Here is a 26,401-nt window from a genome sequence, read left to right as displayed (position 1 = left end):
TCTGCCCGGCGGGAGGGTGGGGGGAGCGTCGCGAGGCTGCCCCCCTTCGCTGCTTCTTAGCATGAGCCATTGTGAGGGGCCGGCTGTCGCGGGGGTCGGTCATTAATGGGGGGAGTACTAGTAAGGTAAAACGCTTACCCGGTCTGACCGGGCTTCCGACGGGGTGGGAGGCACCGGGTGTTGGCCCCCCACTTTTGGCCTGGCCATCCCCCCAAACTCATAGAACGCACGCAGTGCGGGGGGGAGGGGGAGGGGTGTAGGGGGGGCAGCGCTCCCGTTATGGCTTCCTCCCACGGGGGCATGTATCTCGGCCGTTGGGGGGGCCGCATTATGCAAATCTGGCTTAGAGGCTGGTCCACCCGCAAGGATGACGCGCTGCCTGGGGTGACTTGCGAGCCTGCAGCGTGTCCTGAGTTGGGTACCACTGGATGCAGGCAGGCTCGTGTCAACTGTGTTCAATACATGCCATGCTAGTAAAGTAATTTTGCCCCAGAAGTGTAGCCGAACAATGTGTTTCTCGCCGTGTTTGCATTAATTTCTTCAGGGCAAATACTGCCTTTGCTGCGGGTGCTAGAGGGGAATGAGAACCCAGGGGAGTAAGAGGTTTTGCTACACTTCTTCCCCCGTCGCCGTTAACACTTTCACACCCGCACTACCTCACAGGACCTCTGAAGTAATTTCTTCCTGCCCAGTCCCGCTGTTTCACTCTCCCCCTCCCTGCTCGCGTATATAGGTAATCACTCTTGTCCACAGTAGATCGGCACCTTCCGTCCATATCCAGCCTCTTGCTCTGGTGCTGCCTGTCTGATTTTCAAAACTTGGCAACCTGAGCAGTCACAGGGCAGGGCTTCGCATCTGGTGTGGAACACCGCACGGAAGGTGTAATGGGAGAATCTTTTATTGTAGGTGCGCTCAGCACGACACATTGAATAATCAGTGTACCTGGAAGCCTGCCATCCCTGTTTGAAAGCCAGTCTCAAATGTTCTTATTACAGTGGACATCTGATGTGTCCTGCTTGTAATAAAGGAATGATGTAAGCCACTCAACAGCATTGCATATATACCGCTCGCGTTTTCACTTATTAGATGGATTGCCAAAATTGCCCGCCGGGAATGTAAAGCACCCGTGTTATTTGATGGATAATTTCCACGAGCAGACCCGTGTACGAGTTTCCAATTCGATGTCCTCTAATGCTCCTTTAACGGTCACTGTGGCAGCTAGCAGTTTCGCGAAAGCCTCGCAGCCAATGACGTGGGCGCAAACATTGCGAGAAGGAGGTATGGGATTGGCTGCCTCAGTTGTTGTCAGGTATTCATTGGCAGTGCGCTTAGTTAGCAGCACGAGGCCCTAGCACGGTTAGCTGCTGCACTCCTTGCTTTCCTTCCACCAGTGGGCGGCCTTCAAAAAAACTTGGGCTGGGATATTAGCGCTACATACTGGTTGACAGTTTAGTGAGGAAACCTGTGGTTAGAACTGAGTCAAGCATGGCCGTCAGATAGAAACAGCGTGCAAGCCTTAGGGTGGTCAGAAGACAGTGACACACGTGAATGGATTTTATTCTGAAGTGGCACACTTTGTACAGTACTCTGTGGCACCCTAGGGAACTGCCAGGCTAGAATGTATTAGGGTAAGAATGCTGGTTCTACAGTGATATTAGTCCTTGGGAAGTGAAGTGACCAAGCGCAAGTGCTTCATTGGTATTAAGAAAGCTGGCAAGTGTCGGCCATCCTTCGTGGTAAGGTATTGGCATGTCGAATGCCTAAAGTTCCCTAAAGTGCGTGTGGGCAATGTAACGGATCCACTGAAGTCAAAACAACTTATGGCGACTTGTGGAGTCTTGAGGACATTTCTCTGTTAGCTTTCGTTGTTTATGTAATTATGAAGGGTCTGCACTTGGTGGTGGTTAGCTGTAATGGGGGAGGCGGTCCATCCTCGCACTCCAGGCGTCAACATTAGTGGTAAGGCAGCTCCTCAGCCAGGTCAATGGATCCAGGCAATGCTGTGCAATGCAGGTGTTGCAGCGGGTAACCTCCGCTTCCCACAGTTATTGGCCGGGTGGTTTACGGTCCTCAGCACAGTCCCTTAATTATCGGTGATGGTGACAGCCCGCCCTCGGGCGCTGTCTCTCTGTTTTAGAAATGACCACAGTATCGGACGTTTATTAATTAAACATACATTAAATCTGTTGCCTGCTGCCCATGCCATCCTTCTAGCACTGGGGGCCTGGAATAGTCTGAATATTCACACATGCACAATTGTTTGGGTTAGGAGTTGTCATGTTAACTACTTTCTTGCATATGGCCTTTCTGGTGTACCACAACTCCCCACTGCAGCGACATCTAGGGTCTAACCATGGTTCTTTGCGTGGCCAGGTTTCTGTTCTAAAAGAAACCCATTGCTGGCCCCATGCTTCTAATTGCACCAGTCTTTGGGCAGGGCGGACCATATTGAAATTACTAGTGTGCACTGCCTATGCCTTGCTTTTAGCCGTTGAGGCTTGGAATAGTCAATTGGTTGTGTATACTGCAGGGGGAGGGACTCAATCATTTTCACCCCTGCCAATATAAAGCATAGTGATGCACACTTTCCAGATTTGTACCAGGGGGCAAGGGTCAGTTACATGGGCATAGCTCTTTGCTGCAATCAGCGCACAAATCTAATGCATGTTTATGTAAGGGGCACGGCATAGCACGAACTGCAAATTACATACATCCTCCAGTACCTTCAGTATATATGCGTGCCCATTTCTCACACTTCCTGTGGAGGGCTAGGAATCCCAGGGGATACAAAGGGAACCAGGGCTACGGGGTTCAGCACCTAGGGTCACTGTTGGTCAGCAGGTAGGGTTACCTGGGATAGGACTACAGCAAGTAAGCAGGATGGGCTGTGTAAGGGTCTCCTCACACGAGGTGCAGTGACTGCAATGGGGGCACTTACGAAACTTCCCTTAATCCAGATTGACTCCATTCATGTATTCGCCAGGTTACAGGATGCTTCAGTTAAACAACATTCCCTGCCCGGACAACCAAAGAGATAGGTGGGGGAGGAAGCGGACTTCTAACAGGGGATAGCACGAATGGCTACAATGTTGAAGAAATGGTGGAATGGCAATTATTCAAGTGAAGTTAATTACCTGGAATTATAGTGCCCCCCCCCCCTTCTGGTCTGTGGCATGGTTTCTCACTGGCAGAAGTAGTGAAGTGCAGGACTTGCACGAGGGAGGGATATCAGCCTGGAATCACAGCAGTTATATTTGCAGGCAGAAGGGAGGGGGTAGCACGTATTATGGCCATGTTATGTTGCAGGTATATACAGCTATAGGTCTCAGATTTGAATACTGGTACACTTCTTAGGGTGTTCTTGCATTTGGCATAGAGTTTGAGGTGTATCCCCAGGTCAGAGACCCTTTCCAAACGAGATAGCTCACTAGGGTATGTGCCTGCTGCTAACCCCACCTGTGATGTGCAGTGCATGAGTAGCTAGCTCATTCTTTCACACTTTGAGTGTGATAAAATTGTACGGGGTGCACCATGCATAGTTATTATTCTTGGAGAAACAGGATAGAGCACCAAAAGGCTTCAAGGGATTAAGAAAAGTTGGCATGCCCATTAGTCTAGCTGTCTTATTGTGCCCCCCTCCATACACTTGACTGCACCGTGGTTTCACTCTGGCAGAAGTTTTTTATGAGAATGACTGCGCTAGGAGAAGACAGCAGCCTGGAATCCCAGCACTTGTATTCACAGGCAGAAGATGTGGGGCTAGCGCGCAATGGTCATGTTATGAAGTGGCCAGTAACGGGGATGTCGCACAGGATAAGCAGTGGGTACCACAGGACACTTCCCTATGGTTAGGTGACTGCCTGCCCCTTAGCTGGCCCAGACAGGTGGGTAGGAGTGGTTGCTCTTTTAGTGGGGCGCAGGGTCCTCAAGGTATGGGGTACACTTGTTGAAGGACTCTGGCCGACTAAGTGTATTAAAGATCCTATATTTCCTCTCCTGCATCCCAGTGATAGTCCGACCTGGGGGCTGGGTAATCCACACCAGGGTGGGTTCACCGGCACGGCTACACAACATCCATCAAAGTCCGCAGTCAGACTGGGTTTGGACTGGGTGCAGACTGTCATCCCGTTCTTACCATCCACTGGTCTGCTTCCTGGTTTTCTTTACCAGAAGTTGGGCAAGGGACTACTTGCGCCAGTGTGGGGACAGTAGCAAGGTGACTCCACATCTTTAGATCACTTCCAGGCGGTGATGGACTTGCAGGCAATCAAATAAGTGGGCAGGCAAGTGATGCGTACAGTTTACTCCAGGGCTCCACTAGCCAAGAGCACTGGCCCTGTGGGACACACTTGTATACCTCTAGCGAACGCTGGCTTATGTGCTACATTTGTTAGATCCATTATTCCAGCCAGAGGGGTTGCTTAGATTGTCACGCCAAAGATGGGCGTTGGTGCTCCAAGTGTTGAAAATATGGGTTTGAAGCACCAAGAACACTACTACCAGAACACATTTGCAGTCTTAGTTAGATGGGGCGAGTAAATTTGCTTTATGTTCTCCATCCTCAAATCCACAGCATTTACTTACTCCCCCAGCACCCTGGTAACAAGCGGTAAAAGCACATAGGGGCTACAATGTCTTAAGAATACTTGTCATGACCCTTTTCGATTTTCAGGTTGTACAGGTAATGTAGCCATGCTTAAATATGTCAGGCAATGCGTGTCCAGGCAAGCGCTGGTGCAGTCACTCGGTTAGGATCGGGGCAGCAACCACAGCGGTCAGGGCTGGCTTGTCCGCAGATCCCATGGTTTTAAGAGGTACATCCGACCGTAAGACACAGCAGGGGAGTGGCCGGAAGACAGTTTTATGTACAGGCAAATTGTGAGTAGACTGAAGTTACCCCGGTGTGCCAGATGGGTAGGAGAGGTTGCCCTTGAGGGGGGCAAGATCCTCAGCGCCAGGACACCTATTTGGTAATCGCGCGCTATACAAATTACGATAACATAACATAACTCTGGATGATAGTGTATTAGTGCTCCTACTTTAACTCTCCTGCATCGAAAAGAAAGGGCAGGGAAGTTATTTGGATGATATACTGCAGTGATTCACTAGCTTTGAGCCACGTGTCTGTCTTGGGGAAGAGGGATCTGTGCAAGAGATGAAGTCCTCCATGTGTAAGTTAGGCTACAATTGGGGGCATTTGAGTTTTGCTTGCCATGTCCACAGGGTGTTTTGAAGAAGATGGGGTTACACCTGCTAAAAGTGTTTGCAGGACCGGGTTGAGGCCCGGGTATCAGCTGGATGTAGGTAAAGATACCTACCCTTGTCGAGAGGGGGCATGGACATGTTTGCTGGACCTGGAGAGGGTCTCGAGCAAGCAGGATGTTGGTAAATAGGCTTAGGTGCAAACTGGAGTGTACAGAAAGGTGTGCAGTGCTCAATTAAGGGTGTTAAGCAACCCAGCATTTCTTTAATTTGCCAGGATCAATGGTTGGGTATATGGCCTTTTTATGCGTCTTCATGGGTGGCACGAGGGACATGGGAGTTATAGGGGTCAAGGATAACCCCTTGCTTAGTGAAGCAAGGAGCCCGGTCAAGGGAGGCCAGGAAACCTCACGCAAAAGAGTTTACCGCGCCATGCGTAAATTCACTGTACAAAATAGACATTATTTGGCTAGGATACCCAGGCATGCGCTGTACCAGCTTACTGAAGAAGCTACAGGAGAGTCTTGAGGGTGGCGGGGGGGGGGGGGGGGGGGGGAATTTCTCCTCTTAAAGTTGCTGGCCATACACCTGGGAGCGAATAATATGGCATCTCTGGGGAGAAGGGCACTGTTTCAAGTTTTATGGTCACCATGTGTAGGTAACAGCGCAATGAGGAAATTTACTGAGAAAGGGAGTTTGCCTTCATCCGTCATGGGTTACTGCACACTAAGGCCATAGGGGGTTTTGATGAAGATGGGGGGTACACCTGTCTAGAGTGGGTATGGACCTGTTCCTACTTGATCTGGGGGAGGCCTTGGAGACTGCATGGTGTAAGTAAGGAAGCCTATCTTGGTGGGGGGCTCTGGGGTGACGGTGGCCACACCCAGAGCTGTGGCGGAGTTACAGGGCGATCCAGAGGCTGTAAGGTACAGAAGGGTACCCTCTGCACGAGCACAGTAAGGGTGCTAAAGCCAAATATCCACAGGGAGATCCTTGCGTTGGACCCTGGATGAGCAACGGCGCCCCGTTAGTCCTACGGGCGGTTGTGGACCTTAGCAACCGGGGGCTGCCTGGAAGGCTCTGCCCCCCTCTGGGGCGTGAGCAAGGGAGTGGACTAGTGGTCCACCGGTGGGAGGGGTCCCCCTCCCGCAAATCTGACTAACACCGATTGGATTGGTCACGGTGTAATTGGGCTCGTCAGGTGGCAGGCGGCGAGGGGCTGCCTGCCTTAGGATCGCCTGTAAGCTAACCCACCAATCTTGGCATTGTTGTAATGCTAATAAACCTGCAGCAATTTTCTCCACAAAGAAGGTGTCTTGTCTGGTTATTTCGCTAAGAGATTGCTGTATGGGGGGATGGTGAGTGTTGCTGACTGATATTGGCACTATGCTTCTTGCTCTCGCTGCCTCACACTATATTCCTAATGAGTTGCTGGTAGTTTGGGTGCTGGGTTAAAATCTCTGGATGCCGGAGGGGGTACGAGGGGGACCAAGCTGGAGCTCACCAGGCCAAAGTTTGCCTAGACCTGACTGGGTCACTTCTGCAGGGTTCGGGGCTCACGCTCTGCAGGGGGTCGCTACACCCTCACCCTGTGCTTGGTCTGGTCACCTGACCTTGATGCAGACGCCTCTGTCCTGTGCCCTCTTCTCACCGCCTTCCCTGGCGTCCGTGGGATATCGTGCTTGGCCCAGGGAAGTTTCGGCTCAGCAGCTTGACGGAGGGACGAGTATTTCATTCTGCAGCTCGGTCTCCCTCCCTCTCTGCCCTGACATATGTGCAACCCGGAAGTGGAAAGAGAGCAAGATAACCGGGACATTCTGTTAATTTAACTTGGACTATATTTCTCAAGATTAGAAATCACAACTTCTAATCGCAATGCGAGTGGCTGACCACGCATTTCCTGTTTTGATGGACTCGTAAGAAGTAGTTTACATGTCGGATGTACAGCGAGCGCATCATGGTTTGAAGACGACTTTCGTGTTTTGTAACATACCTAGATTGTTACTGTAATAGCTAACCTGACGCAAAGCGATGTTTTTGGTTCATTGTTATTAAATAGAGTGTATTTAAAGGGCCCTCACAACAACGGTTCTACGAAGTCTTTAATTGCAAACCATAAACGTGGAAAAGTGTTGGTCTTCATTAGGATAGCGTTTATTTTAGTAACGTTTGTGGTCGGATTTACCTTGCCGTATTAAACAAACCTATTAATTTATGGATGGAAAACTGTCCAAAAATGCAGAGTCGTAGGCTAATAGGATCGGAATGGTTGTGTTGTCCAACTGGAGTCTCAAGGATAAGTTTCCCCACATAACGGCCAACGTCATTTAATAGGAGTCTAACTGTTATGAGAGATGGAACACAATCTTCACGTGCTCCTACTGGCATTGGGAAACTTTCACTGCACTCTCCCAACCGGCTAGAACACTCGGGCAATGTTTCCTAATGTAGGCTCTTCTCGGTGGCTAAGAACAATTTTTGTATACTGAACTGACTTAGAGAAGCCACAAATCACGAGAATGGCATGATAATCAAAACAGGTAAGTGTAATCTCATGGCAATGGTTAAGTGACAGATGACAAAGGGGTGCCATCAACTGTATGTTACTGTTTCTGGAGATTATTATGGGCACATGAAAGTCGAGCGGAAAATAAATGTCTTGAAAATGCCAGGTCATTTCTAAATCTAACAATCCTGTAAAATCTTGTGTTTTTTTTAAATTTTTTTTATTTCATCCGAGAGATGCAGAATCCGTAACATACTTTTGGGAACTGCAGCAGACTCCTTGGTGCTTTGGTGTTCTGGTTTACAACACTTAATTCACGCATCAATTCCTGTATAGTTTTCACAGTTTGAGATGATAGAATCTCTTTACCAGGAAATTTGCATGTTTGGGGCTATTAGCCAGGACCACTAGTAGTGTGATTGTGAGGCCATGGCATTTGTCGCATAATTGTAGATTTGCCGAGTAAACTGCAGATTTTAATTAACAAAGTATTTGTAGCTGAAATGGTTTGAAAGTTACTAAAAAATATATAGTGACACGTGCTCTACGCATTGGAAGGCCCTTTGCAAGGGGTGACTGGTCACCTTTCTGTTGCTTATTGCTTATATTTGGGTGTTAAACTAGTACTGAGGCGCAACCAAAATACAGACCGCGTTAACAAGTATAAAAATTACAAAATAATTATGTAATACGATCACAAAATGTAGTACATTGGTCACATAATTTGCCTTTTCCGGCTCCTTTACTCAACCCTGCTGCATAATTTGGCCCTCATCTGCCACATAATTCCAGTGCCCTTGCTTATGGTCTTTAATTAAAAGCCACGTTTTTCCACAATATAACTAGAAATTTTGTTTGCATTTTTTTATTTCTTTGGAAATTGGGTCCTTTATTCCTCTGTGTATTGGTTAGGACGTTTCCGCTTTGATTTTCACTACTTTTAGATATGTATGCCTTTTCCATTAAGTTTATCGTCTAGTTGTACAGATAAAACAATTAGTTCTACCCACATGGATGAACCACCAGAGCCAAAATAACTTTTATATTACTTTTAAACCTGGGCAAAACAACTTTTCTGGCCAGTCAGTTTCTATAGGACTCCTCTTTTAAATGAAGTACATGAGGTCTTGAGACTATGTTCGCGTAAGTAGATCCGTTTAAAGCGATGGCATATGCTTTACTGTTTAATCAAGCTCTTCTTCCATTTCAGTTCGTGTCAGTTAAGAATATCAATTCTTTCTACTAATGGAATGGTCCAATTAGCTGCGTTTCTGTCCAGGTGGCTCAAAACAAACACAGCTTAATCTGATCATTAGAGAACGAAGCTGGTGTATGTATGAAATTCATTTGGTACAGATGTAAAAATACTGAAAATTGTTGTGTATCGGTCTGAAATCTTCCCAGAGTTGCTAAAGGGATCCTGGGGGTATAACTTAAACTTACGGCTCAACATAAAGATGAGTCAATTGCAACGGAGTAAGTCTGTGCCCACTCACTGACTTTGGTAAGGCCATAAGGTCTTGTTCTAGCAGGTCTGAAGCTACTAGGAGGGAGAGGGCTTCTTAGGTATAGCTCTATTTGGCGCCATTTCCAGGTGATCAGCTCTAATCTCTGCTTGTGATGCCTGATTTTTGTTTTTTCTTTTTTCAGTATATGTGCCAATAACATCTTGCTACACCACAGCCAATGCTTCGATGTTCTTGCTAAGATTGTATGTCTGAATCCGTCGTTCTGTTCTGAAAAAGACATGGGCTAGCCGATCTGTCATGTACTAGCCTGTGAATGCATTGGCCTGTGAGCAGGGGCAGCTCCTCCATGTGGGTGGAGGAGCTTCACCCCGCTGCTTTCTCGCAGTGCAAGAAGCAGAAACATAAAATGGTATTTTAGATACCATTTTATGTTTCTGCTTCTTGCAATGTGAGAAAGCAGAAGGCAGGGTTTGGTGGGGGCGGGCGGGTAGTCGGTCCTGCTCGAGGGCAGGGGAGGAGTGGCTTGCCCACTCTGGGTGCTCTGTCTGATCGGCTCCAGGGCCGACCAAACCAGTCATACGCACTCTGCATTTTCTCAATGTAGGCTGCATGCAGCAGCCTACATAGAGAAAATGGCCTCCCCAGAGGCGCCTGGCTGGGCGCTGTCCCCAACAATCACGTTGTAATTGGCTTACGGGAGGGGAGGGAGGCTGCCTGCGGCTACTTCCTGTTGTACAGAGGACGACGCAGACTGAACGCGGGCCAGGCCGGCGAAGGTAGGTTAACTTCCCTTTTTTTTTTTTATATAAAGTAAACCACCCCCTCTCTAAACGACCGCCGCTTTGCGCACCCCGCCCCACCCGCGAGCCCTACCAGCCGCGACTGCTTGTACACACATTCGAACACACAACAATCAGATTTCTCTACTTCAACATAGTCTGTTTTCTACTTTAATAATGCTCTCAAATCGCAGACTACTTTAATTATCAACTTTGCATATGTACTCTGTTCCTCGTTTTCTCTCTGTACCTTTCAGGACTCTCCTGCAGTTTTTATCCGTCTGTGTACCAATACTTGTAATGGGTGTTGGGTCAGCAAGTGGTACGATGGTTGCTTGCTTGCTTGTTCTCATTTGTTTGCTTTTTATTCAGTGGCTTTCCTTCAGCTAATTGTTTGTCTCTTCCTTGGAGATTAACGTCTTTATAGTCCTTTTGATGACTTTCATTCTTCCACTGCTTACTTACAGGGACCTATATTGTTGTGTTTCAGCACTGCATGCGAGTGCATGTGTTTTCTTGCTCTTGCGTATGTGGTCAGCTTCTCTCTCAAACCCTGCTTCCTGTGCACTCTGATGCTCTATTCCTTCCCGAGACCCTGGGTTGCTTACCTGTCTGTTTTTATTTCCAAACTGACCCCTCCAACCCCTCCATGCCCATCCCCAAATGTTTGCCTCGTTATATGCCAAAAACTCCCCATTGCGCTGGCCATTTTGTGGTTTTGGCTTGCTACACAACAATTTGCAAAAAGCATGGGCAAAGCAAAACTGTGAAGTACTCACCTGAAATCGGAGCACTTTAGGCAATGCAACCAAACACACACCCATGGAGGATATCCAAGGCAGGGAAAAAGAGGCTATGGGGCCTCAAGGATGATAGTGGGGTACTTATGGGCCAGGTTTATTACAGGTTGGCGAAGGTCACCCTCTTTTGTTATTAGTGGCACACAAGTGCGTAGTTGCCACACCTGGATCCTGTGTTTCCGTCCTGAAGAATGCAACGGACTCGCATGAGCCATCAGGCAGAAACATGTTGATGATCGGTGGGGGGTACTAATTCCCCTTGTCTCCACGTTTGGTTTTTAACACCAAGTGATATTTTTAGTAGATAGAAGGATCTGTTTAGGATGTCACACTGGTTTTTAGTTTGTGTAGATCACTGGTCCGTTCTTGGGTAGAAGTGCCTCCCTTATTTCCAGTGTAAGCCTCCTCTCCATCAAACCAGGTTTTTGAAGCGCGTGGGGTGTCATGATGAAGCATGACATCTAGTGCTGTGTGAGGACATCCAGTCACATTTTTGTGTATATCTACTGGTTGGTTGTTTCCTGTAGAATCCTTGGGGATATATAATAAACAACATACAGTCTTGGGTGGCTTTGTTGTGTTTAAAGCACTATAGCCAATGTCCATGATTGTTTAAAGTACTCAGATTATTCTCTGGATCTATTAAATGTAAACACAAATGCATATACAGTTGGAACTATTTCTAGCCCCGTTTAGCAATGTTCTGTCCTGATGAACAATCTCACAGCAATATCTGTATAGCATCTGGCGAAATCAGACTTAATTTTGATTTCTGTTTGACTTTTGTCCTCTTGCACGTCTTTTCATTTATTATCTTTGCTTCAATTTAAAAATGGAGTTTATTCTGCTAAAATTTGTGTCTTGTTTGTTAATGCATTACTTGGTGTGCCTCATCTAATATTTGGACTGACCTGGTCTTGCTCTTCTTGTCTTATGAACCAATTTTCTTGTCTCCTTTAAGGAATACGATTTGCAAAGAAGACGGTCCATGGGTGCACGGTAAGTATTTCTGTTAATATACTTGAACTTCTTGATTCCTGTTTCGGACATGGCTTAAAGAAAAGCTTAATAAAGATGGCAGAGTATATTAGAGGTTCTTGGGTGGTGCTGGAACTCCAACCCATCAAGGCTATATAGTGGGTGCAGCGCTGGTATTTCCCCATGCACATATACACCTAATTTAAGGCCTCTTTTTTTTTCATTATAGTTTCATGTTAAATAACAGGTTCCATTATAGGACGCGAGTACAGGTTAACGAGAAAACCAGTAGCATATGGCAGTTACATCAGGTCCTATTAAGAGAAAAGAATAAGCAGTGACATAATAGAATTATCAGGAGGCGCAGTTTGTGGCATCCACTAATTTCACATGGTCATGTCTCTCGGTGGTCAGCAGGGTGTGTGCCAGCCAAGAGGTTCCTGTATTGAGACAATCTGCTACATGTGTGCGTACCACATCTCTGTGGCAAGGCGCTCCCCAGTAAAAGGTGTATCCTGGGTCTCGGAGCTCTCCCCAAATTAGGTCAGATATGCAGTAAAAGGAGGCCAAATGTCTACTAGGCAGGAGCCCTGTGGCACCAGCTCCCAGTGTGCGGTTAGTTGATCTTGGAAAAAAGGTTACATCCCTTAACCAGTCAGCAAGACCAGGCGCGGGGCGGCAGCCCCTGTGCATCGCAGCTCTGCGCTTTGCCAGCAGTAGCTGCGTAGCAGTTACGCATCTGACCCACTGGGAGTCGAAGGGCTATCGGTGGAGTCTATAGGCATAGTCAAAGTGGGAGCTGGCCCAGGGCCTCGGTCTTTCAGGGGGCCCCTGATAGATCCAGCTCTGTTTGCAGTCCCTCTCGCCCCGATGACTGTGAATAATTCTTTAACCCCTTGAGTGCCCCGCCCATTCCCCCTCCTGTGCCGGCCTTTCATTAGCGGGCGGGGTCCATGACGAGATAGTCTCGTCATGGGCACAGCGCAACCGCGCTCCATGACGAGACTATCTCGTCATGGGCACAGAAGGGGTTAAAGGTTGTTTTAAATACCGTCCTCCTTTAATGTGTTTTTAATGTGGGTGGTTTGAGTCTATTACTGACATTTTGCAGCAAAATGTGTGCTTATTATCCTTTAATATTAGATGTAAACACATATAGAATTTGGAACACGGTAAGTGACCTGGCCAAAGAGGGGTTATAGAGCTAAAACTGAATCGTACATTCATATCTGTTCTAAGCAAGGCCCCCCCCCCTCCGCCCAATCCTTTAGATGTCCCTGAAGAATGGCTTCATATACAGACGTCCGGCAGTGTGCCACTAGAGGCCAGCCCCATGCTGGTGCAGAAAAGAGGCATTGTCCCTGCATCTACAGCAGCGTGTCTTCTGAAAGACCCATGCGGTGTATCTGAGCTAGGGTGCGGTATATTTTGTGGGACAATGTAATGTTTATTAGGCGCAGTCTGTGGTTAGGGGAAAGTGCTTTGGTCAACCCCTAGCACTACTGTCGCTGTCTTGGTGAGGGGAGGGTCTAATCTGGCTGCCTGAGGTAGGCTTTGAGAGTGCATATGTGTGATTGGTAAATACCATAATCCGTGTAAAGAAGTGGGAGGGGTGGCAGGGAAAGTGTCACGCAAAATACTGCTCTGAACCGGTAATATGCGAACCGGTCTGGTTGGTTCTGTTGCGGGAGCGCCAGTACATAGATGGTGTACTGAAAAATTGTTTCTCCGGAGAGAAATCGTCTTAAGAACTTTAGGCGAGCACAGGCTGTTCAACCCTACACATAGGTACAGTCTGCCCCAAGCCCAGGTTGTGCAGGGCAGTGTTGATTATTGCGCAAGGGCGGCAAACTGGTAAGTAGATCACAGTGAGTAATGGACAAGGGACCGCGTTGTAGGATGCAGTGGCCCAGTGTAGTTGGAATGGAGTTGAGTATATCCTAAAGTGTGCTTTCTCCCAGTAGTAATAGAGTTCCATTTCAGGAGCGCATAAACTACTCTGCTCAAAGGGAAGAGTCTGTTTCCGAGGTGACCCTTGGCGGCCTCCTGCCTAGGCCAGTATTACGAGGTGTGTGTGTGGAGTCTCCTGAAAAAAATGTGTTGGGAGAGGTATAGGGCTATTGATAAATAGATAAAGGAATCTGGGAAGAATAATCAAGGTTGGGTGTCCTTTAATAACCTCCCATCGGGCCTTAAGAAAGACCTTGGATGAAGTGCCCTATATTCATAAAATAGGATTAGTTTGGTTAGGCGGGTGGCTGAGATTGGTACCTTAACAGCTAGAACCATGATACTACCCCCATAAAGACCACCATCTCAGCCCTTCATCTTTGGAGCACCTCTGGTCTATTCAAGTGCATAAGATTGAGGCGAGTTTCTTTTCCCAGACAGTGGAAGTGTGTTGCTGACGTTTCGGAAGCTGGTGGGAGGAGACCTAGACACCAGAGTGCGGGAAGAGGGGACAGTGCTCCCACTAGGTATTTGATTATGTTCATGTGTTGCAAAAACCTGCTGATTAGCCTTACTGAGCAAAGCCATTTGGGAGGGAATGGTAGGACTGCAGTCTGTCCTTCAGTGTGCTGAGGGTTCTTTAGAGGAGGCCAGCCCCTTCTCTATATTAATACGCACTATTAAATGGGGCTGTTGTGGATTCCCCAACATGAAGATGACCCTACTGTTGAGCATCACTCGACACAAAGCGGAGTCTATAAAACAGCCTGGGCAGTCTGGAAAGGGCACTTCAAATAAGACCTGACGCAAACCAGTTCTGCAGGGTCAGACCGAGAATACATATCCCCTGTCTGCTGAATCTGTGTGAAGGTAGGAGCTGTTAACTCACTTGTTGTTCCAATTCCTCTAACCAAGGAATGGGATTTTCTGCAGAGTGCCCGAGGGACTGCTATGATGTCTGACCCCTAGCATCCCAAGTGTGAGAAGACTGCACTTGGTATCTGACCTGGGAAGAAGAACTGTGTCACTGTCCTGAAACACCTGGAGTGGATTTGTCTGAAAAGAAGGGAATCAAATCTGTCAACCTTGCAGGATGAGCAGAGCTTACTGTGGGGCGTGGGTCAATTTGCCCACAGAGGCTTGAGAGCAAGCAGCCCTAGTAGAGTATTGAATTTCCTGCCTGCAGGGTCTGAAGCCAGAGCTCTTAAGTGTGCCCAGATCTGGCAACATCACTGCAACCCTGAGGTGTGGCAGAAGCTGTAGCAACTTTCCTAAGTGTGCTCAAAGTAGACAATGCCACAGGAGAACGAACATTATGTTATTATAACTTCTATAGCGCACGATTACCCAGAGGTGTCTTGGCGCTGGACTGAAACACAACCCTGTAAAGCAGACTCATCTTAATTCTGAAATAGCCACGTCTTTAGATTTTTCCTGAAGACTACCAGGGAGTTGGAGGCTCTCACTTCCTTTGGTAGCGTATTCCATATTTTAGCCGTGCCGTAGGCTATACTTCGGCCACCCCAGCTCGAAGTTCGAATCCTAGGAACTGCCATCAACCCGGCATTGGAAGACCTCAATTGTCTGCCCAGGTTGTACCATGAATATAGGCTTTTCAGAGATGCCAGTCCTATGTTCAGGGCTTTGTAGGCTAAGCAAAGAGCTTTGAACCGAATGCGTTTTGTCACTGGCAACCAATGGAGTCTTCAGATTTTTTTTTTCCTTAACTGATGCATATTTTGGTAGGTTCATTAAGAGCCTGGCAGCCGCACTTTGCACCATCTGAAGCTTTCTCAAACGTTTCTGTAATTCGAGATAAAGACCATTACAGTAGTCCAATTTCAGAACCCCTAGGTTTTGGGCTTTTTCTACGGGTTTAGGTGTTTCTCCAATTTCTGCCGGCCACCAGTGAGCGTCCCAGCCAGGCTGGAGGTTACCGAAGATTACCACTTCGGTTTTATCCGAATTCAGCTTGAAGCAGTGCCTTCCCATCCAGCTACTGATTTCCCTCATGCATTTTTGAAGCTGTATTGCTGGTGAAGGAAGATTTTTATGAGCCGCAATCATGATCGGACGATCGTCGGCGTATGATGTTAAATTGAAACCAAAGTTTTGGACTAACGGAGCCAGTTCCGATACATATATATTAAATAAGGAAGGGTTCAGCGAGGAGCCTTGAGGGACCCCACATGGGAGCACATGAGGGGTCGATTTGAAATGGTCCAAAGTCACTGTCTTCTATTTTTCAGAAAACATATTAGAGGCAGTGCCAGCTCCTTGATCCCTAACTTATCAAGGCTCTGGAGCAGCGTGTCATGATGTATGATATCGAAAGCCGCTGACCAATCCAAGAGCATAAGTACCGCCGCACCTCCTTTATCCATCACTGCTCTAATCTCCTCAGTTGCCTTGATCAGTGCTGTCTCCGTACTGTGTAACCGAACTGGGATGGATCAAGTAATTCGTTGTTGAATGATTTGAGTTAACTGGCTATTCATAATTTTTTCTACTGCTTATGCTGGGAGGGGCAGCCTAGCAATTGGTCGGTAGTTGCTTGTTAGAAATGGATCCAGATTAGCTTTCTTTATAAGCGGCAAGATGGCTGCGTCTTTCCAGATAGCCAGGAAGATGCCTGAAGCAAACATGGTAAATATTTTGTTTAATGTGGAGCCCACCTCCCCTGCAATGTTTCTCAAGAGTGCAGGAGCGCAGGGATCAAGTGGAGATCCCGATTTGATTCCCTGGATGAGTTCTTCTACCAGCTTGTTTGAAACCTCTGCGAAATTAGAAAAGATGTTCATTCCAGTCTCCATACTCAAGGGTTCCTTCGCTGGTTTATTAGGGGTGGGCAACTTAAAGATGTTACATATGTCATAAACTTTGTTTCTGAAAGCACTAGCAATACTATCACAGAGATTGACTGCTCCCTGAGCCTTTATTTTTCGGTGCGGCTGCGAGTTTCTCAACTACCCCAAAAAGTTCTTTGGTTGAGTTTTTAGCTTTCTCAATCTGTTGAGAAAAGTAGGACCTTTTCTCTGTGATCAATAGAGATTTATAGTTAGTGCGTGTTTATAGTTATTTTTATCCAGTTTTTCATATTTCAATCTCCAACGTCTTTCCATTCTACGGCAATTCTGTTTTTCTTGACGCAGAGCTTCAGTAAACCAGTAAACCAGGGGGCTGATGGTTGCAGTCAGGATCTGAGCATGATTTAATTCTAAAAGTTATTTACCGGACTATTGTACTCGATCTGACTTAATATGGGCAGGGTTTCTGGCCCCGTTCCGGTGCGGACGGGTGCAGACTGGCTTGCCTGAGGCTTTATTTATGGGTGCGGCTGTGAGTTTCTCAACTACCCCAAAAAGTTCTGAGTTTTTAGCTTTCTCAATCTTTTGAGAAAAGTAGGACCCTTAATCTGTGATCAATTGAGATTTATAGTTGATGCATGTTTATAGTTATTTGTATCCAGTGTCTCATATTTCAATCTGTCTTTCCATTCTACGGCAATTCTGTTTTTCTTGACGCAGAGCTTCAGTAAACCACGGGGCTGATGGTTGAGTACAATTCCCTGAATTCTTGCAGGTGGACACTATAGTCCTAAAGGCCTCAGTAAGCCAATTAGTATATTCTTCTGCTGCTTGGTCTGTATGGCTACTCAGGGTTGGCTGTATTTGTTCCAGTTGAAATTTTAAATTAATTGTATCTAATTTGCTCCATGCTTTATAGGTTCTTTGCTGTAGTTTGGTAGTTCTGGCCTTTAGTATTTTTGGGACTGAGTAGTCAATTAAGATAAGTGAATGATCTGACCAGACCAGTGGGTAGAGCTCCTCAACTGCCAGACCCGATGCTAATAAAAAAAACCTTTGTGTGCCCTGCCTCATGAGTAGGTTTATGAACCATCTTAGCCCCAGTGAGCCCAAGGTTTCCATGAGTATAGTTGTATCTTTAGCTGCTCGATCCTTGAGATATGTTAAAACCGCCCAGGATTGTAAATTCATTGGTGGTGAGACGGTTCCAACAATGAGTCTAGGTTTCCTGTAAAACTAGCTCTTGACCCTGGGGGCCGGTACACCAATAAGCCCTTACGTATTTTTTGGACTTAAGTCAAGTGCAAAGTATAGGCCTTCATAGTAGGGATCAGCGACAGGAGAGAACTTGGCTCTAATATGTTCCTGATGTGTTACTGCCAGCCCTCCTCCTCTCTTAATCTGTCTATCTAATCTGGAAGAAGCAAATCCCTGTGGGACTGTAATCGCAAAGTCTGGGTCTGATGCTGGGTCAGCCCATGTTTCAGTTAGGAATATGACATCCAAGTTATATTGTAGGATGACCTCTGCTATTTCAAATTTGATCTCACATTAAGCCACAGTGTACCTCTGTCTCTTCTTGGCTTCCTGTCTGGGTTACTAACTTAGTATCTGAGGTATGACAGGTTGTAATCATTTGTTGCTCTGGGAGAGTGAAACCACATATACATGAGAAGCGGTTTTGGCAGAGGCCCGTATCCAATGTGTGTCTTTTGCAGTCAGGGTCTTAGCATGATTTAAGTCTAAAAGTTATTTACCCGAGTATTGTACTCGATCTGACTTCATATGGGCAGGGTTTCTGGCCATCCGGCACGGACGGGCGCAGACGGGTTTGCCTGCTACGTGCCAGTTTCATGTGCCTTAAGTAGTGTGGTAAATGCAAAAACAACTGTTGATGGACAGAATGCAGAACAATGTCATACATTCACCCCAGTACAGAGATCTGGGCCTAAATCCATCGTTCTTTTGCTCACCATGCCATTCCAGTTTGAACCAAGCCATATTCAAATCAGTCTTGACTCTGTGCCTCATGGGAACAGGCCCGCTCGAACTGCCAAGCCAGGCCCTCCCTGGACTGGAAACAAGCATCCTAGCACCCGTTTCATGTGCCTTAAGTAGTGTGGTGGCAGTAAGCTAGACCGCTCACCCCCGAAAGTAGAGAAATCGCCCTTCCGGCTTCTCGGCTCCAGTCTTTGACCACTGATGCCCTCCGTACAATCGGCACTCTGCCGTGACGGACCGGGGCGTGATCACACTGTAGCTGCACCACCAGGTAAATATTGTGCAAATTCCGCAGTATTAAAATAAAACTTAAATAAAGATGCCTATTAACAATTGTGCTAACGATAATGTCATGAGAATCTCCTACCAAGTAAGCAGCGTTCCTAATAAAGAGGTATATGCAGCTAAAACCAGTTAAAAATCAATTTAGAAATAGCGGGAGCATCAGCAGGGCTAGCTCAGTCCAGAGGCGGACCAAGCAGATGTGCATTATAGAGTGCGGTGTCATAGATGGGGTGCCGCCCTGAAGAGAACAGACAGCAGTACCTGTGACCCCTGACCTCTCCTGATTTACCCCAGTGTACAGACGAGGGCCTGCGACCAACAGATGAGAGAAATACTGGAAGCTGCCAAAAGCCAGACCTGCATGGATTCCCCCGCAGCTACTACATTCTAGGGCCATGCCAGAGAGCCGCTGCACTCACCGCCATTTTACGGAGGAAAGTATGCATGCTGTAGGTTCCTCACAGCTGATGAAGTACCGAAGAGGACTTGGTTTAGGTGAGAGATTTCATGGGACACAAACTGTGAGACTGACTGCTCGGCTCTGAAACGCTGTGTGGGGAGTAGGACTTCATCTGCGCCTCTGACCTGCCACATTAGGCATCATCATAAATGGGAAGTGGAAGGGGGAAGAGACCAATTGATCCAGAATACAGTGGCCCTGTGCCAGTGAAACATTACCTCCATTTTATAGTTGGGTGTTTTTTTTAATTTAAATTTATTCAAGTACTTTTCTTGTTAGATAGGTGTGCTGCTGGATGATTCACTTCTGCGGCAACTCCACACTACCTCCCTGAGAAGGCTGTGGCTTCTTATTACTACAGAGCCAAGCGCTGAAGGGGTTGTACTTGGCTCAGTTTGCAGAGACATAGTGAAATAGACCCCAGGACATCAAAGGCAATTGTGAAGTCATAAGCAGAAAGATCTGATCGACTTCTAGCCACAGATGCCTTACCTTAGAATATTCCCCAGGCATCAGACTGGATCTGGAAACTTTTCCAGCAGTGCCCCTTCTTGCTGGCAGGTGGCATCGGTCATCTCTGCATCGTCTGCACTGGAAGTGACATGTGCAGGCCTAGGTAGGAGTCGCCCTAGTGCGCTGACATCAGTTCTTTTCTTTCTTCACCAGCCAGCACAGATCTTGAGAAAACCTGCTCAGTCACTTTTTGACTGTCCTTTTTTTTGACAATTTGTCAAAGCTTTTCTCTGAGACATTGTCTCTCAATGCTTTGTGCCTGACCACGACTCCAAGACCTGTGAGGTCTGTCTCGCCATGCACCCATAGACATTGCTTGAGCAGTCTCTGAAGCTCCAGGTCACCCGGTGCCGGACAATTCCACAACCCTCTAGATCCCAGTCCCATGGGAGGTCCTGGGACCATTCGCAGAGCTGTTCTTGACGTTAGTCTTCGCTGTCGGAAGTCCTCATCTGGTAAGTCCTAACAAAAAATCAGAGAAGTCAAAATGCTCTTCGACTTTCCCAGCAACGTTCCAAGTCTTCAGACGAGGTGCGGGACCAACATAAGTCTAGGCACCACTCCCACACACACACACACACACACACACACCCCCCCCTTGGGCCTGTGCTGGATCTGCTACCCGCCTCCTAGAGCTTCCTAGGTCATGCACCTCGTATTCTGCTATGCTAACCCTTCTGGAGTGACTTGGGGGGGCCCCCCTGGGTTCAGGGGGAGACAGCGCTGGATTTCTGCCAGCTGGTCTCTTCTCTGTGACAGTTGGGCCCCTTTGATGCAGTTATGGATCCACCCACGAGACTGTGACCTTTCATTGCACTCTCCAGTGCTGCCGTTCCCATCCTAGGCCCCGTTGTCATACCAGACTCTGACATGGAGCTGGAGGGGCTTTGTCCAACTCTGGTGCAAGCCGGAACCACACCATCTGAGTTGAAGCCAGTGCCTCGTTCCTTTGATGGACCTGGAGAGAGACAAATGGGAGGGGTCATGGGACCCTTATGGTTACCCTTACACCCTAAATGAGCCTAATGACAGCTGATGAGGAACTGGCTATGCCAGTGATTTGGATACCTCAATAGACACTGGCTTGGTCTCTCCTACTACTGTGGCTTTGCAAAAGAGACTTTCTTTGCCATGGTGGTGTGACTGGCAGCTGAGGTGCTGGACCTTCAGCTGCCCTTGGTGGCTGTCCAGAAGAACGATTTTCAGAGAAGTGCTTCAGCTGGGAGTTGCCCTTTTCGAACTCCTTCGCCAACTCAGTGAAGCTCTCGACAGATGTTCTGCTCTGGCCCTGGATTAAGCCCTGCACAGGGGCTCCAGTGCACTGGTCAATTGCCAGCTGCCATCGCCAGACTTTGGGGAGCCTAGCTTTCCTCACCCAGCCCCAACACCGTAGACCCTGGTTGTTTAGGACTCTACCTCCAAAGTGAGTCCTGGCATATTCCATACCACTTTACAGAATGGAGAATCCAAGCGGCTGGATAACTTGGGTAAGAGGATAATCCCTTCTGTCAGCCTGGTACTGCTATTGGTGAATACAGCTTGTCTTTGGACAGATGCACCCATACAGTCAGGGACTCGGTTGTCCAGGTGCTGCCTATGGTCTTGAAGGAAGCCCAAACCATCCTGACCCAGACTATTGCTGATGACAGGAATGCAGGGAAGTTTCGCTGCAGACTGGATATGACTGACTCGCTAGCCAGAGTGATTCCATTGTCGTGGCACTCACACCATGCATGGCTGAGATCGCTGGAAATGTCCAGGCTTCCCTCATTTACATGCCCTTAATGGCACTTACCTTTTTGGTAACAAGGCAGACTCTGTGCTTGAACGTTTTAAGGACCGCAGGACCACTGGCGGCTCCCTCTGGATCTCCATTGCCAGCCCCAGTCTGCCTTTCACCCCTTCTATGGCTATGGGAGGGGCTACCAGGTGCATCTTTTGCCGCCCAGCCACCAAGGTCAACAGGCTCCTCAGTCCTTTTGTGTCCAAGGATGTGACTCCCACAAACTCCGTGAGACCTACATCCAGAGGCTGGCAGTCTGCCACCCCTGACATTGGCAACCTCTAGAGCCTTAGTTTGTTCTCCTACCATCATGGGCACCCAGTGGGTGGCAGGGTACGTGGTCACCTGCCCCACTAGCAGTCCATAACATCACAAGTGGGTCAAATTGTTCGTCGGCATTACTGGCGCCATTACTCATCCTCTTCCACAGAGCCCTGCTGCCCATGCCTCCTTCCTTTGACATAGCAGACGCAACAATATGATGGATGGAGTATGACATAGCAGACATAACCAGATGGATGGATTAAACATTTTTCAACCACTCTCCCCCAGTCAAGAGATCTGGGTTTAATCCATCGTTCCTTTGCTCACTATGCCACCCCAGTTTGTACCCAGCCATATGCAAATCAGTCTTGACCGTGCTCCTCATGGGAACAGTGCAGCCCAAAATGCCAGGCCAGGTCCTCTCTGGACTGGAAACAAGCATCCTGGGACCGGTTTCTGTGTATCACCCCCTATTAGCCAAGCTAGCTTGAATTCAGTGGACCGGCGAGCAAGGGACCCACGTCTAGGCATACCCACGGTCAGTTAAGGTTGGGGGTGCGCTTGGAAAACACTGCAACGGCTTTTGTTACGGGGCTAAAAGCCGGCCCGATAACAAAACAGACCCCTAGGGGTCCAAAACAGCGCGGTTTTGGCCAGTCTTCCAGAACAGCGATTCCAGGATATTTAGGCTGTGATTCCGATGTTTCAGCCTCTATTTTGTATTTCAGTGAGACTGACTGTGAGGCTGCTGGTGCTCAGGGCCTCCTGCTGCTGACATATGTGGGGTCTGCAATGGGACCTGAAGTCTCAGTGGGCATAGCGTTAGGTGAATCTATCCAACCTGATTCAGATATTGGAGGGAACTGCAAAAGATCAGCAGTGGTGGCTAACGAACCATGATTGGGTCAGCGGCAGACCCCTCTCCCTTCCCCACCTATATCTCACTGTGGTGACTGATGCGTCCCTTCTGAGTTGGGGTAGCCGTCTGGGAGAGGTGGAGATCAGAGGAATCTGGCTTACAGAAGTTTCAGCTCCACAAAAACCTGTTGGGAGTTGATGATGATTTCCCTGGCATTGAACGCCTTTTTTGGACAACACCACCGCTTATCTGGTATTGCAACAAGCAGGGCACATAAGTTTGTGGACTGTGTTAAGAGGCCCTGTGTCTCTGGACATGGCTGGAACATCCTGGTTGTACACCATTTGTCATGGACTTGACATGGCATTCATTCTGTGTCCTACCATCTAAACATAAACACAACACACTCCCCATCTTATGCAGTCACTCGCATAGAAACTTATGTACGTTCATGTCAAAAACCTTAAGCTGAATGGCAGCAGGAAAAGATTTAAGAGTTCATTACAAGATCTCAGAATCTCCCCGGTACAAATTTCTAGAGTCATGACACACACACACACCACAAAACATGATCATTGCATGCCTTTAAGTTATCACAAATACTTTCAACCACACTTATATCTTTTTTATGTTGTTGTCTAGTATAAATCTATCTAGGATCTGCACGTTTAGAAAACATAGACTGTGGGATTTGTGTCAATACTGTTTAATCACCCCCACCGGGTATGTTTGCCTGTATACCAGCTAGCTCACAGTGCCACTGTAAACTCCCCATACCAAGGAGAGAATAGTTCTTCGCAACTATCAAACATGACAACTGTCCCATCCGGGATCGTGGAAACAGTGTAATACTTTTCACTCAGTCACTCGCGCTCACTTTGTCCCAGAGAGATGCACAGAATAAACGGCAGGGGCGTTTCAAATAAGTATTATTTGAACCAGCGTCATTCTAGCGTAAAATAGGTGTGCTGAAACAACCATTAGACAGAAACAGATATAAATGATTAAAAACACCAACAGGGTAAAAGGCTGGTAGATTTCTACCATAGTGCTAAAATAATGAATGCAGGCAGGTATGAAAATACATTTCTGAAAGACCGTTATAGATTCCTTACCTTAGAATTACCCCCAGGCGCCAGACTGGATCTGGAGAATTTTTCTTCAGCAGTACCCCTGTGCGTCGAAAGGTGGCGTCCGTTGGCTCTGTGTTCGTCGTTGGCGTTGTGGTCACCGGGATGATGTCGTAGTAGCTACTTAGACGCCACCCTCGTGCGCTGATGTCAGTTATTACTTTCTTCCGCGCCAGCCAGCGTAGATCCGGAGAGAGCGGTATCTCCAGTCACTTTTTGACTGACTTTTTGGCGACTTTTGTCAACACCGTTTTTGAGTCTTCAACTCTTGGTGCTCGTCAGGGATGCCCGGTTTCAAGGCATGCAGCTCCTGTAGCCGACTCATGTTAGTGACTGATCCTCACCGCGTGTACTTTTCTTTGCCTGGAGCACGATCCCATGTCATGCTCCGACTGCCGGACCATGAATCCGAAGTCTTTGATGGAGGGGTCCCGAAAGCTTCTCTAGGCCCAGCAGTCGGCTCCGCACTGTTCGAGGTCACGGTCGAGTGGGAGGTCGAGGGACCGGGTGCGGAGCCACCACCACCAGTCTTCTTCAAAGTCTTCGCACTCCTCAGGTAAGTCGAAGAACAAGAAGTCGAAGAAGCACAATCGCTTTCCGACTTCTCCCCATAGGTCGGCCGACGCGACGAGGGATGCAGGTGGCGTCCCTCACACGGCTGTGTGCGGCGCCCGAAGGGTTGACTGAGTTTCCCTCCCTTACCGGGACCCGGAGCGACCCCTGCCCAGCTTTGCCAATTTTTCAAAGTGATGTATGGCATCTTTGACCCTGGGCCGTCAACGCCGGCAGCTCCGTCACTGCAGGGCGCCCTTGGATCCAGGCCTGGATCTGGATCTCGATTGGCGCCGGTCAACCTAACTACACCTCCCTCGGCGCAGATTCCACCGGCACCATGTCCACATCCGACGCCGGTTGTGTCCCCAGCTGGCGACGATCCCAGCCTCCACCCGAAGTAGACAGTCGGACCGGCGACCGATGCCGGATCCGGTGCCGACAGATACCTTTGTGCCCTTGTTTCTACCCTGGCTCCTTTAGACCAGATTGGCAGCCAGAGGAGGGTGAGAACTAGGAGGGGTCAGGAGACACTTCAACTGACCAGTTGGGATACGAACCGGACTAGAGAGGAACTGGGGGAAGCCAGTGATCTGGATACCTCACCAGACCTTGGCATGTTGTCTCCTCCTACCGTGGCTACGGAGGCGGGAGTGTCTTACGCAGTGGTGTTGCGTAGGGCATCTGAGGCTCTCAACCTCCCTACGGTGGCGGTCAGAACTAACCTCCTGACAGAGGTACTTCAACCGGCAGCGTGCTCTTCGGAGCCCCTGCTACTGTTTAATGAATCCCTAACCGACATCCTTTTGGGCACCTGGTCCAGGCCCAACACAGGGGCTCCTTTAGAAATTATGATTGCCCGATGGCACCGCCTGGCCCCGGGCGACCCCATTTTGCTCTCCCAACACCCCACCACTGAGAGCTTGGTGGTCCAAGCCTCCAACTCCAAAGGCACAATCCCTAACGCACCACCTTATAGGGAATCCAAAAAGCTGGACCATCTTGGGAAGATGTTTTCTTCCACAAGCTTGGGACTGCGGTCGGTAAACACCGCATGTCTGTAGGGCCGTTACACAAACTCTGCCTGGGATATGCGCAAGTGCTGCCCCAGTGTGCGGAGGAGGCCCGGGCCGTACTCTCTCATGCAGTTGCCGAACGGAGAGAGGCAGCAAAGTTTACCATCTGCTGTGGGCTGACTCACTAACCAGGATGATTTCCACGTCTGTAGCCCTTCAACGCTATGCCTGGCTGAGGTCGACTGGTTTTTCAAGGGATGTCCAATCCACTCTTGTGGACATGCCCTTTGATGGCCGTCGCCTGTTCGGCGACAAAGCAGACAACGCTCTGGAGTGCTTTAAGGACTCTCGGGCTATGGAAAGGTCCTTGGGCCTCTCCACCTCCCGCCCTGCGTAGTCTGCTTTTCGCCCCTTTCGTGGCTTCGGAAGGGGAGCCCAGCCACATCCCTCCCAGAGCCACAGGCCGGTGCAAGCTGTTCAGCCCCTGAGCGGCCTGGACTGTGGGAACCAACACCATGGTTCTGGGGGCTAGTGGGGGGGGGGGGCAGTCCACCACATCCCCCTCTGCAGCAGCCTCCAAACCCTTCTATTCCGACCTTTCAGGGCCACTAATCTCCAGTGGGCGGCAGGATTCGCCATCACCTCCCCCACTGGCGCACCATCACATTGGACAGGTGGGTTTGGCAGATGGTCCAAAAAGGCTACTCCCTCCCCTTGAAGACTACCCCTCTATCCATGCCACCTCAGTACCTTCGCATGTTGGAGCATCTTCTGGCCCTTCTCCAACATGACGTTTCAGCCCTCTTGGCCAAGGGTGCCATAGAGCGAGTTCCTGTCCCAGAAGTCAGTCGTGGTTGCTATTCCCACTGTTTTCTGGTGCACAAGAAGGACAAAGGCCTGCGTCCGATCTTGAATCTCAGGAACATCAACCACTTCCTCAGGGAAGGAGAAGATCAAAATGTTGATGATTCAGGTCCTGTCTGCCCCCAACCCTGGGGACTGGATGGTAGAGTTGGACTTCCAGGACGCTTATTTTCACATCCACGT

At 48.5% G+C, this 26,401-nt stretch overlaps 1 protein-coding gene across 1 annotated transcript in view; it reads left to right on the top strand.

Moving 5' to 3' along the window:
• The window catches only part of LOC146860487 (protein regulator of cytokinesis 1-like), a 527,922-nt gene that overhangs the window by 422,610 nt on the left and 78,911 nt on the right, over positions 1-26,401 (top strand). Inside the window, exon 11 of the mRNA XM_085644388.1 lies at positions 11,718-11,755. Within this exon, the coding sequence (XP_085500514.1) occupies positions 11,718-11,755 (38 nt within the window). The remainder of the gene's footprint in view (positions 1-11,717; positions 11,756-26,401) is intronic.

This window comes from Triturus cristatus, chromosome 3_1, assembly GCF_964204655.1.
Source record: "Triturus cristatus chromosome 3_1, aTriCri1.1, whole genome shotgun sequence".
NCBI lineage: Eukaryota > Metazoa > Chordata > Amphibia > Caudata > Salamandridae > Triturus > Triturus cristatus.
This window is presented reverse-complemented; position numbering and strand designations above follow the sequence as displayed.